The sequence below is a fragment of the Lithobates pipiens genome, unplaced genomic scaffold (genome assembly GCF_037356315.1).
Source record: "Lithobates pipiens isolate NorthernLeopardFrog02 unplaced genomic scaffold, aLitPip1_a1.2 Scaffold_8, whole genome shotgun sequence".
In the NCBI taxonomy this organism is placed as follows: Eukaryota; Metazoa; Chordata; class Amphibia; order Anura; family Ranidae; genus Lithobates; species Lithobates pipiens.
In genome coordinates, this window is record NW_027507903.1 from 365,053,619 (window position 1) to 365,067,010 (window position 13,392).

The window sequence follows — 13,392 nt, forward strand, 5'->3', positions numbered from 1 at the left end:
AAAATATATTATTTTTTTTTCAATCCTACCCAATATATACTGACCATGACCTTTGATCCTTACTTGACCCAAACACTAGCCCTGACATTGACTTAGATCAAACCTTGATCTACCTATTTTTTTTTAAATATATTTATGTACTTTTGTTTATTTATCTTTCTTCCTGCAAGGAGAGGGATGCAATGGGGTTGATTTACTAAAGGCAAATCCACTTTGCACTAAAAGTGCACTTGAAAGAGCACTTGGGAGTGCACTTGTTGTAGATCTGAGGGGAAGATCTGAAATGAGAGGAAGCCATTATTTCTATCATCCATTAATGTACAAGCAAAAATGCTGTTTTTTATTTTCCTTGCATGCCCCCCTCAGATCTACAGGGACTGCACTTCCAATACAAAATGGATTTGCTTTTAATAAATAAACCCCATTGCATCTCTCCCTCGATTCAGGAAGAAAGAAAACACATGGGTGGGCTGCACAGTGACTGATCACCAATCAGAGGCTATTACATCGATCAGATGACCCGGAACCAGGATTTCTGGGTCTCCTGGTGAGAGCCTGGTTTCTGTGCTGGGAGCACGCTGTGCAGTGCACTGCCAGCACAAAGACCGATACACATAAATGCAGTCCCACGGAAAAATACCTACTTCTGTGAGGCCACATATATGCGCACTGTTGGTGGGAAGGGGTTAAAGAGGACTAAAGAACCATGTGCTTTACCTCAAAAATGTTTCTACAAAATATGTTTTATATATATTTATTATACATTTAATACATTTGTCATATAATTTGCACATAAATAAAATCTATATTTATGTATTATGAAATTATAACAAAGTCAAGTACCTTTTTCTACATAATACAAATTAAATAAAAACTACATGTAGAAACTATTGAAACCTAACCAAAACAGTTCCTCAGGTTGCATTGGCTTTTCTGGTAACATTCATTTTGTTGTAAAGTTGCCAGGAATCATCATCGATATGGCTTCTCAGTCCATGTCTTCATTGCTTATTTCTTGTCAAAGGAGCTTTTTAGTCGCTGGATCTCAGTGGCACACATGTGACCAAAAACTTTATTGTACCATTCACTTGTACGACCCCTGTAAAACAAAGCTTCACTCAGTATGTGAAAAATAAATACATTGTACTAAGACCATATACTGTAGCTACATAAATATTAACACATACTGTAAATCCCTGTGCGAAAGAGTAATGTATAAAAAAAGGTATATATATATATATATATATATATATATATATATATATATATGTAGAGTAGCAGAGCGTCCCAGAGAGAGCCAGGAAAAGTCCTGTTCGGGGTTTATACCTCTCCCAGGCTCCTCTCATACACATTTAGAAATCTGTGATCCATGATCCAGTTTGGGTCTTGGTCCTCTTCCCCAGGCTAATTTAAGCTCACCTGAACAGACAGCCTTTGCTTGGGACATTCACACAAAGTCAGTCTGTGAAGAGAGTAAGGTTGGTAAAACCTGTTAAGCAGTTCTTTGTAGAGACTGACAGCGTTAAGCTTGTTCAGCCTGGTAGTGAGGGTCTGTAGATTGTATAGCTAGAGCCGTGACACGGCTAGGATTTGTGTTTTGCTACTTTGCCCTTTAATTTGTTTTCTGGAGCACTGTACAGCACCTGTATATGGACTTGTATATACCACAAATAAACACAGCACTGTTGGTCACTTCATCTCTGGATTTGGTATCTGTGCCTGAGAAACTGCTCATCCCAGGGAGCTTTATACCTGCTACCTGTCCCCCAGGTCATATATATATATATATATATATATATATATATATATATATATATATATATATATATATATATATATATATATATATATATATATAAGTGAAAAACACATGAATAGAAGTGTGCCACTGCTGCCATCTTAAAAAAATATTAGATTAAAATTATAACATTGAAAAAAAGCACAAGAGAACCTACAACTCAAACCTACAATTATTGCTGTGACACACAGCCATTATGCACAAAGATAATAAAGCGCAAGAAATGTAAAGTCCATCAAGGTCCATGAACAATGCAATGGTGCTGTGAATATATCCACCAAGAATTTCCATAAACCACCACTTGTGCTCGTGACACACCTCCCCCTCCAGAGAGAAACTCACCAAGCCGTATTGCGAATCATTCTCATGATTGGCAATAAGGGCTTGTATATATTTGTGATAAAAACTTGGGATAAATCACCATTAAATCACTCCTCCATTCAGAAGATGATTTATCCAAGCATATAAAAGAAACAGCCTCCAATGGTATAATAAAATCTGCAACAGCCACTTTAATTAAAAATCCCACTCACAAAAGGTAAAATATTAAGGGTTCAAGCAAACTGAAGCTGATAAACTGATGTTTTTGGGTGTTTTGTTTTTGTTTTGTTTTTAACAGCCCTTAACCACTTCCCGCCGCCGTATGTAGAATGACGGCCAGGAATTGGCTGTTATGCTAACTGGGTGTCATATGACGGGCAGCAGGATAACATGCCGGCGATCGCAAGTGCGGCGTGTCAGTCTGACACCCCGCATCTCCGGCCGTGAAAAGGAGCCGGTGTCAGGGGCTTCTTACCACATAATCAGCTGTGACCAATCACAGCTGATCATCTCATGAACCAGGAAGTGCCAGTAAACGTCATTTCTTGGTTTGCGCTAACAGAGAGCCGATCGGCGGCTCGCCCTGTCAGAGTGGGGGGTCTGTGCTGATAATCAGCACATTGATGATCAGTGCAGCCCCCTCAGATGTGCCACAACACCTTTTTAAAATGTGCCCATAAGCTGTCAGTTAGTGCCCCATACAAACACAGCTCACAGTGCCCATATCAATGCTAATCAGTGCCCACCACAGTGCCCATCTCAGTGCACAGTAGTAAAACCTGTCAGTACCTGAACATCAATGCTTCTCATGAGTGCCACCTGTCAGTCCAATCGGTACCGCCTATCTGCCAATCAGTGCCACCTGTCAGTGCCCATCACAGGTGCCTATCAGTGCCCATCAACTCTACATATCATTGCTGCCTCATCAGTGCCCGTCAGTGAAGAAGAAAAAAGTTTAGAACCAAAAACGAAGAAAAACTTTTTTTTCTTTCCCAAAATTTTTTTCTTTTTTAGTTTGTTTAGAAAAAAATAAAAACTGCAGAAGTGATCAAATACCACCAAAAGAAAGTTCTGTGGAAGCTTTGTGGAAACAAAATGATAAAAATTTTGTTTGGGTACAGTGTAGCATGACCGCGCAATTGTCATTCAAACTGCGGCAGAGCTAAAAGGTAAAAATTGTCCTGGGCGGGAAGGGGTGAAAGTGCCTGGTAAGTGGTTAAACTCCCCTCTGTGTTATCCTGTGTGTCCATGCACATATGGATGTTTATTGATGTTTATCAGCAGGGGAGTTTATGGGCTGTTGTCTGAATGCCCTAAAATAGTGTTCAAGAGCGGTCCTAAAAAGCTAGGATGCAGGTAAAAGCTGTTAACTGTGATTTAAAGCTGTATGCCTTGTCAGGCATTTCTCTGCTTCTATTCAAAAATCAATGGTTCCCTATGAGAGCCCATTGATTTGAATAGAAGTCGGACCATGATGATCGGACTGGCAGTGCGGCTTGTGTGCTGAGGATCTTTAAGGGGAACCCCAGCCCAAAATGGAGAAAAAAAAATTGGTGTGGGCCCCTCCCCCCCAGGACAATACCAAATCCTTTGGTCTGATATGGATTTTAACCACTTCCGGACCGCCACACGCCGATATACATCCTTACTTTGAAGGAGAATATCATTGTTATGGCAGCAGCTAGCTGCCATAACCCCGGTATTCTCTTGTTCGGCCGGCGGTCTGCTTCAAGATAAAAGTGGTTTCTGTGGTGGATTCGCTGCAAGATCAGTTTTATCGGCGGCGGGAGAGGGCCCCCCTCCCGCCACGCTTCAATGCCCTCCGCCGCTTACTGTAGTCGGCGGCAGTGGCGATTGGATCTGGGGCCTTGGTATGGAAACGAGTGAGGGGAAGATGGCCCCCACCCGTCTCCATGGCATTGCAGGGCAGAACGTTACTTCTGCCCATAGCTCTTAAAGGGCCATTTTTTTCTTCTTTTTTTAATGGTAAATTATTATTTTTTAAATTCTTTTTGACTCCAGATCTCATATTTAAAAGGTCCTGTCATGCTTTTTTTCTATTACAAGATGTTTCCATTCCTTGTAATAGGAATAAAAGTGACGGCCTCAGACAACGTGGCAGCATACCTGGCGATGTTTGAGCGGGTTGCAGCAAGGGAAGATATCTACCTGATAAAGACTGGGTAGATGGAGGTCTGCGGTCAGGAAAGGAGCCAGTACAACAAGCATACTGTGACTTGGCCCCTGAATCAGCATGGGATTATAAGCTCCTGAAAGTGGAAATCCTAGCAAGGCTGGGAGTGACTGTCGCTTTAAGGGCGAACAGAGTCCATGGCTGGCATTTTCACAAGGCTAAGCTTGCCCGTGCGCAGCTTGCACTTGTTCCCAGATTGTCTGAAACCTGAGGAAAAGACACCCACTTGTCTTTTCCACAGATTGTGGAAATAGTCGCACTGGACACTTTACTGCATGGACTACCCAGGAAGTTCCACTGATGGGTGCCTCAGTACCTGGATGAGGTGGCTGCTAAAGTTGTGCAGAAAAGTTCCAGGAGAGTCCCTCTTTCCCAAGAGAGCTGGCCCATTTCTAAGAAATGCTTCCCAGCACAAGAGTGGCTCCCGGTGATCATATGGTGGCTGCCTGGGAGTATAATACAACTGCCAGGAGCACCCCAGGACCTAAGCTTCCAGGGAGTCGACAGGGGGATCCCTGTGAGGTGCGCTGTTGGTCCTGCCATCAACTGGGTCATCTGGAAGCCCAGTGCCCAAGTCGAGAAGAACCAATGGAGCGCGACATGGGTCACCGTGGCTCCATGTATGCCCATGCATTATGTGCTGCAACCAGCCTGCATCAGCATGAGTGTGGTGCCGGTCAATGGACAGGAGGTGGTAGCGCTCCTTGACTCTGGGAGTGTCGTCACCCTGCCCCGATTGGACGGGTTGCCAAGAAAACTAGTACCAAGGGAACAAGTCGGGGTCATCTGTGTGCATGGTGATGTTAAAAACTATCCGGTGGCCTGTGTGACCCTGTGTACACCAGCAGGAATGGCTACACTAAAAGTTGTACCTCATGACTTACTAATCGGGCGAGACCACCCCATGGTTTGGGACTTGTTTGAGCAAAGGTTCGGGGGTTTCCCCCAAAAAGCAAGAATCCACAGAGGTGGTAAATAATACTGTGTTGCAAGAGGTTGTTACTGAGGAAAAGTACCAGGTTGCTGAACCTGCAGGAAGTGAGCCGGTCCCCTGGAGGTGTCTGCGGGTTTGGAAGCGGAAAATACCTCCTCTGAGCCAGATATGTCAGATCTCAGGGGAGATTTGCTTAGTGCTCAGATGAGAGACCCCACGTTGATCCCTGCCAGGGAACAGGCCACAGTCTTAAATGGTGAACCACTGCACCCTGGGGCAGATGTGCAGTTCCCCCACCTTGGAGCTGCTAAAACTCAGGAATGGGTTTTACAGCATTTCTTTTGGCCCAGTGTATATCAAGAAATTAAGGACTACTGTGAGTCCTGCCCTACCTGTCAAAGAACTGGTCCAACAACCCATTTTTGCAGTCCGCTGGTATAGCTTCCAATTATCGAGGTTCCTTTTGATTGCATAGTCATGGATTTGGTGGGCCCTTTACCAAGTCAGCTAGGGGACACCAATACATTTTAGTTGTCCTCGACTATGCCACCAGGTATCCAGAGTCAGTCCCTTTAAGAAATTGCTCATCCAAGGTCATAACACAGGAGTTGTTTCAGATGTTCATGAGAACAGGGCTCCAAACTGAGATCTTGACAGACCAAGGTACTCCATTATTATTCACGATTTATATAGCGCCAACAGTTTACGCAGCACTTTACAATGTATAGGGGGGACAACACAATTACAGTACAATACAAAAAGGTACAGGGGGGCCCTGCTTGTAGAGCTTACTGTCAAAAGTGATGAAGGAACTCTGTAAACTGTTTAAGATTAAACACTTGTGGACTTCAGTGCATCACCTATAAACAGTTGGCTTAGTGGAGCTGTTCAACAAGCCCTAAAGGGAATGCTAAAGAAAGCAGTTGAGGAGGATGGTCGGGATTGGGATTGCTTGTTGCCTCCCTTGTTGTTTGCCATAAGAGAGGTACCCCAGGCCTCCACAGGATTCTCCCATTTTGAGTTGGTTTATGGGGGACACCCCGGTGGACTACTGGACATAATGAAAGACATGGAAACAAGAAGCTTCCCCGTATGGGAGTGTGGTACAACACATCTCTCAAATGCAGGAACGAATAACAAAAGTTATGCCCATAGTACAGGAACATTTGCAGGCTGCGCAAAACAGAGTCATGTATACAACTGATCTGCCAAGGTTAGAGAGTTTAAACCTGGGGATCGGGTGCTGGTGTTAGTGCCTACCGTGGAGAGTAAGTTTCTTGCCAAGTGGCAAGGACCCTTTGAGATAGTTGAGAGCATTAGCAAGGTCAACTATAAAGTCCATCAGCCCACCAAATGTAAACCCTACCAGATTTACCATGTCAGCTTGATCAAACCATGGAAAAAGACAGTTTTTGACAGTCAGTCTGAAGATCCTGATGCTCAGATTAAGAAGGTAGGGATTGCAGAGGCTCTCTCCCCTTCTCAAAACCAGGAGTCCTGGAAGTTTTTGCAGAGGAATCGAGACATTTTTTCAAACGTGCTGGGCCTAACCTCACTGGTTGAACATAACGTCACAGACCCTGGCGTTCGAGTGAACCTCAAACCCTACTGCATACCTGAAGCTCGCTGGAATATTGTCTCAGTTGAGCTTAAGAGTATGTTGGACCTTGGGATCATTGAGGAGTCTTCAAGTAGCTGGCCCAGCCTAATCGTCCTTGTACCCAAGCCGAATGGAACCTGGCAGTTCTGCAATGAGTTCTGAAATGAAGTCTCCAAGCCAGACGCATATCCCATGACCTGGGTGGATGAGTTAATCAAGAGATTAGGACCAGCTTGGTACATCCCCACTCTGGACTTGACCAAGGGATACTGGCAGATCACGCTTTCCCCAGAGGCAAAAAAAAAAAAAAGCTGCATTTGCCACACCAGGGGAGTTATGGCAATATGCCCGGATGCCATTTGGTTTACATGGGGCCCCAGCCACTTTCCAGAAGGCCATGGTCTTCATCCCGAGACCTCATAAGGAATTCTCAGGAGCCTATCTTGATGACATTGTCATCTTTAGTCAGGACTGGGAAAGTCATTTACCGAAGGTCCAGTTTGTCTTGGATGCTCTTTGAAGTGCAGGGTTTGCAGCGAACCCAGAAAAGAGCAGGTTTGGGTTGGAGGAGGCCTGCTACTTGGGGTATGTTGTAGGCAGGGGCGTGATTAAACCCCAACTAAACAAAGTAGAGGATATCCAGAAATGGCCCCGTCCACTCACAAAGAAACAGGTGTGTTCTTTCCTTGGAATTGTGGGCTATTATAGGAGGTTTGTCCAACTTTTTCAGTCTAGCAGTGCCTCTGACTGATCTCACCAAGGGAAAGAACGCAACTGAGTGCAGAAGCAGCGTTTATCGGTTGAAGCAAGCTTTGTGCCAGGAACCTGTGTTGGTAGCTCCCAACGTCCAAAAAGAGTTTCTGGTACAAACAGATGCCTCAAAGTTTGGTCTGGGTGCAGTACTGTCCCAGATGGTTGGGGGAGGGGATGAGCACCCTGTTGTGAAGCTGCTGGAAGCTCACACTAGCTGAGAGGAATTATTCCATTGTGGAAAGGGAGTGTCTCGCAATAAAATGGGCTTTGGAGACACTCCGCTACTACTTGTTGAAGCAACCCTTCAAGTTAGTTTCAGATCATGCATGCACCCCTTACATGGATGGCCCAAAATAAAGACAAACACTCCAGAATCACCTAGTGGTTCCTTGCTCTACAGGACTTCAAGTTTGTAGTGGTACATAGACCAGGTACTTCCTCTTCAGACCTGCTGTTTGAGGAGCTGTTTGAGTAGGAGAGAGAGAGACACAGCAGCATGCTGTCTGAAAAGATCCACTGTTGGATTGTGTACTTGCTGGGTGAGCTTAACCACATATAAGGCTAGAGCTCTGATTAGAGCCATGAACTATTGCCCGTAAGTCTGTATGTTTACGTATGCTGAAAAACTGTGAGCTGTGCGACAAGACAAGCCTGTTGTGTCTTTTGTTTGCTGAATAAAGCCATTTTTGTTTTATTGGACTGTCTCTGAGCTGGCTGTTCACCCCTCTGATCCCCTACAATATTTATATATATTCTGATATTTGGGGGTTCTTAAGCTTCTGTGTAGAGCACACCAGTGAGCAGAGTCCACGCCAGTCATGCCATTTAAGGGCTTGTTGGCCCACTTTTATTAAATGAAAAAGAAAACAAGTCTAATAACAGGTGGGTTGCCCACACAGGGTTTTCAGCTTTGCACAGCAACAATGTAATAATGAGCGGAAAAATACCAAGCCACCTGGCTTTATTCAGCAGTACTGCCATTTAGGCTTTACATTTTAGCCCTCTTGGCCATATAACAGATCCCGTACAACTACTGTACCTCTTTTTAGCTTCCTTGCTGCTCAGCCCACAGCTTTGGGCCCTCTCACTATACCATGCAGACATGCATGCCTCTCCCTTGCCTGGATCTTCGGGAGGGTGGAGCCCAGAACCCTGGTCCTGGCTCTGTTATAAGCCCAGGACCTACTTGCTCAATCAACCAGCCAGACTCCTGGCTGTTCCCAAAACCCGTTCCCAGGATTGGAGATTCCGTCCCACCCATAACGCTATGGAATCTCCAGGTCCCCAACTGGATTTTTGTAAACAATGAGGAAATGTAAAATCCAGTTTCCTCCCAAATAAACAACGCCCCTGGTTGAGAACCCTGCATCCTTCTGCTGGTGGGGTACCACACTACCACTATATATATATATATATATACACATATATATACACATATACACACACACACACAGTGCCTTGCGAAAGTATTTGGCCCCCTTGAACTTTTCAACCTTTTGCCACATTTCAGGCTTCAAACATAAAGATATAACATTTTTATTTTTTGTGAAGAATTACCAACAAGTGGGACACAATTGTGAAGTGGAACGAAATCTATTGGATTTTTGAAACTTTTTTAACTAATAAAAAAAAATGAAAAGTGGGGCGTGCAAAATTATTCGACCCCCTTGCGTTAATACTTTGTAGAGCTACCTTTTGCTGCGATTACAGCTGCAAGTCGCTTGGGGTATGTCTCTATCAGTTTTGCACATCGAGAGACTGAAATTCTTGCCCATTCTTACTTGCAAAACAGCTCGAGCTCAGTGAGGTTGGATGGAGAGCGTTTGTGAACAGCAGTTTTCAGCTCTTTCCACAGATTCTCGATTGGATTCAGGTCTGGACTTTGACTTGGCCATTCTAACACCTGGATACATTTATTTGTGAACCATTCCTTTGTAGATTTTGCTGTATGTTTGGGATCATTGTCTTCTTGGAAGATAAATCTCCATCCCAGTTTCAGGTCTTTTGCAGACTCCAACAGGTTTTCATCCAGAATGGTCCTGTATTTGGCTGCATCCATCTTCCCCTCAATTTTAACCATCTTCCCTGTCCCTGCTGAAGAAAAGCAGGCCCAAACCATGATGCTGCCATCACCATGTTTGACAGTGGGGATGGTGTGTTGAGGGTGATGAGCTGTGTTGCTTTTACACCAAACATATCGTTTTGCATTGTGTGCAAAAAGTTCGATTTTGGTTTCACCTGACCAGAGCACCTTCTTCCACCAGTTTGGTGTGTCTCCCAGGTGGCTTGTGGCAAACTTTAGACAAGACTTTTTATGGATATCTTTGAGAAATGGCTTTCTTCTTGCCACTCTTCCATAAAGGCCAGATTTGTGCAGTGTACGACTGATTGTTGTCCTATGGACAGACTCTCCCACCTCAGCTGTAGTTCTCTGCAGTGCATCCAGAGTGATCATGGGCCTCTTGGCTGTATCTCTAATCAGTCTTCTCCTTGTCTGAGCTGAAAGTTTAGAGGGACGGCCAGGTCTTGGTAGATTTGCAGTGGTCTGATACTCCTTCCATTTCAAAATGATCGCTTGCACAATGCTCCTTGGGATGTTTAAAGCTTGGGAAATCTTTTTGTATCCAAATCCGGCTTTAAACTTCTCCACAACAGTATTACGGACCTGCCTGGCGTGTTCCTTGGTCTTCATGATGCTCTCTGCGCTTTCAACACAACCCTGAGACTATCACAGAGCAGGTGCATTTATACAGAGACTTGATTACACACAGGTGGATTCTATTTATCACCATCAGTCATTAAGGACAACATTGGATCATTCAGAGATCCTCGCTGAACTTCTGGAGTGAGTTTGCTGCACTGAAAGTAAAGGGGCCGAATAATTTTGCACGCACCACTTTTCAGTTTTTATTTGCTAAAAAAGTTTAAAATATCCAATAGATTTCGTTCCACTTCACAATTGTGTCTCACTGTATATATTATATATACACATACACACATATATATATATATATATATATATATACACACACACATGCAAAAGGCACAAGAGCAGAAGCACACACAAGCACTCTAGTTCATCTCTTTGCAAGTATCACCGTAGAAACTGAATTATCACAAATACAAGTCCAAGCGGGAAAACTAATCTCAAATCTAATAATTTCACTTTTCAATAACAAGTATACAGTATATACCAGATAAACCTTAAATAATAAAAACATCAAAACACATAAAATTAAATCCAACCAAAAACAACTGGAGCCATGTTAGCAAATATGTATCAAATATATCAATAAAAGAGATTTTAATAATCACTTATGAAACAATTGATATCAACTTCAAAATTCAAACTGTCAGGTGCTAAAAACTGAAAATTATAGATCCACTTGGTCTCCCTCCTGGACCTTCTCCAGGAGGATACCCCAAAACTGCAAATTAGAGGGATTCCTTTCATGTAATGTATTGGATTGCCTCATGGGTGATCAGGAAGGAATTTTTTCCCCTGCTGTAGCAAATTGGATCATGCTTTGCTGGGGTTTTTCACCTTTCTCTGGATCAACAGTGGGTGAAGGATTGTGTATATGGGATTGAAGGATTTATAAAAAAAAAAATTATCCATCTATTTTTTAATTGGTTGAACTAGATAGACTTATGTATTTTTTCAACCTACCCTGTTTCCCCTAAAATAAGACCTAGCGTGATTGTCGGTGTTGGCTGCAATATAAGCCCTACCACCCAAATAAGCCCTACTCTGTTTCCTCAAAAGTAAGCCCTACCCTGAAAAGAAGACCTACAAGGACTTTAACTAGGGCTTATTTGGGGGGTAGGGCTTTTATTGCAGCTATCACCGACAATCACACTAGGTCTTATTTTAGGGGAAACAGGGTATGTAACTATGCAATTGTCTAAAATGTTGTGATGGTATTTATAGCCCTTTACTGCACATGTTCAGCTATACTCTTTTTCAGAGGGCGTATTGACCCTTATCCGACCATGCAGCCTGGAGGACAGAACCATACCAGGCCACATGCCCTCAATGTGGGAAGGGAGCTTTGGGACCCCCCCCCTCCCAAGCACCTTGTCTCCATGTTGATGGGGACAAGGGCCTCATACCCACAACCTTTGCACGGTGGTTGCGGGGGTCTGCGGGTGGGGGGGGGGGCTTATTGGAATCTGGAAGCAATCCCGGCACCCCCCATGTGAATATGTATCAGGTAAATTGTACCCCTACCCATTCATCAATAAAAACTGTCAAAAAGTAAAAAAAAGACAAAACACAAAAAATAATATTTAAAAATTCCTTTATTAAAAAAAAAAAAAAAAAAAAAAAGAAGACGGACCCGAAAATCATATAAAAAAAAAAAAAAAAAAAAAGGCTCTGCCTTGATGGGAAGCATCCCACCAATGGCTGTCTTTTCATGGTGACAAAGGCAAGGACGGGGCCACCCGCTGATGAAACCGGATGTCCCTGCCCCCTTTGAGGGCACATGACATCAGAAGGGGCGGGGTCACTCAGTTATGTCATGGGGCAATCTCGCAGTGCATTATGGGGCATTCTGTCGCGCTCAAATTTCCCGTGAACGCCCCATATGTTCAGTGCAAGCAAGCGAACACCCGATGTTCGAGTCAAACTTCTATTTAACTCGAACTGCAGGCTCATCCCTAATGGTCACCACACCAATCCCAGTGTCACCTGGAAGTGTCATTTTGTAGATGTTTTCACTGTCCTTGTGCACCAGAACCTCCAAATATGTGAAAGGTAGTTAGGAAATTAGATGTGTAATTTATCCCCCTAGAATGCCTGAAGGTGCTTCTTGGATTTTGGACCCCTCTATGCAGTGGTGTATTTAGGTTATGTGCTGCCCTAGGCCTGACTAAACTCATGCACCCCTAACTTAAATACAACCCTACCCTGCCCCTAAACATGCCCTTGTAAATTATCTCATGAAATTACACGGCTAAATGTTTTATGCAGAATTAAGTTCCAAAAATAAATATTAACAACTTTTGAACAATATCAACATAAAGTTTATCAGTGCAACCTCAGTAGTGCCCATCAGTGCAGCCTATCAGTACAGTATATTTGCGCAGCTTAACCGGTTCCCGACCAGCGCACGACGATGTACGTCGACAGAATGGCACGGGCAAGCATATTGGTGTACAGGTACGTCCAATATTCAATGCCGCCCTGCCATTGTCATTTACACAGGAATCACTGCATTTATATAGCAGTGATTATTGTATAAATGACAATGGTCCCAAAATGTGTCAAAAATGTCCGATGGGTCCCCCACAATGTCGCAGTCACAATAAAAATCGCTGATCGCCGCCATTACTAGTAAAAAAAAAAAAAAAAAAAAAAAATAATAATTAATAAAAATGCTATAAAACTATCCCTATTTTGTAAACGCTATAACTTTTGCGCAAACCAATCAATAATCGCTTATTGCGATTTTTTTTTACCAAAAATATGTAGAAGAATACGTATCGGCCTAAACTGAGGGAAAAAAATATTTTTTTATATATTTTTGGGGGATATTTATTATAACAAAAAAGTAAAAAATAATGCGTTTTTTTTCAAAATTGTCGCTCTATTTTTGTTTATAGCGCAAAAAATAAAAACCGCAGGGGTGATCAAATACCACCAAAAGAAAGCTCTATTTGTGGGAAAAAAAGGACGTCAATTTTGTTTGGGAGCCACGTCGCATGACCGCGCAATTGTCAGTTAAAGCGACGCAGTGCCGAATTGCAAAAAGTGGTCTGGTCTTTGACCAGCAAAATGGTCTGGTCTG

General features: G+C 43.3%; 1 protein-coding gene across 2 annotated transcripts in view; it reads right to left on the bottom strand.

Moving 5' to 3' along the window:
* Window positions 1–742: 742 nt before the first annotated feature.
* Window positions 743–13,392, bottom strand: part of LOC143963764 (rho GTPase-activating protein 7-like) — a 411,625-nt gene continuing 398,975 nt past the window's right edge. For both annotated transcript variants that reach the window (XM_077473491.1, XM_077473490.1), the window contains exon 14: window positions 743–1,099. In XM_077473491.1, the coding sequence (XP_077329617.1) occupies window positions 1,009–1,099 (91 nt within the window). In that variant the 3' untranslated portion in view covers window positions 743–1,008. The remainder of the gene's footprint in view (window positions 1,100–13,392) is intronic.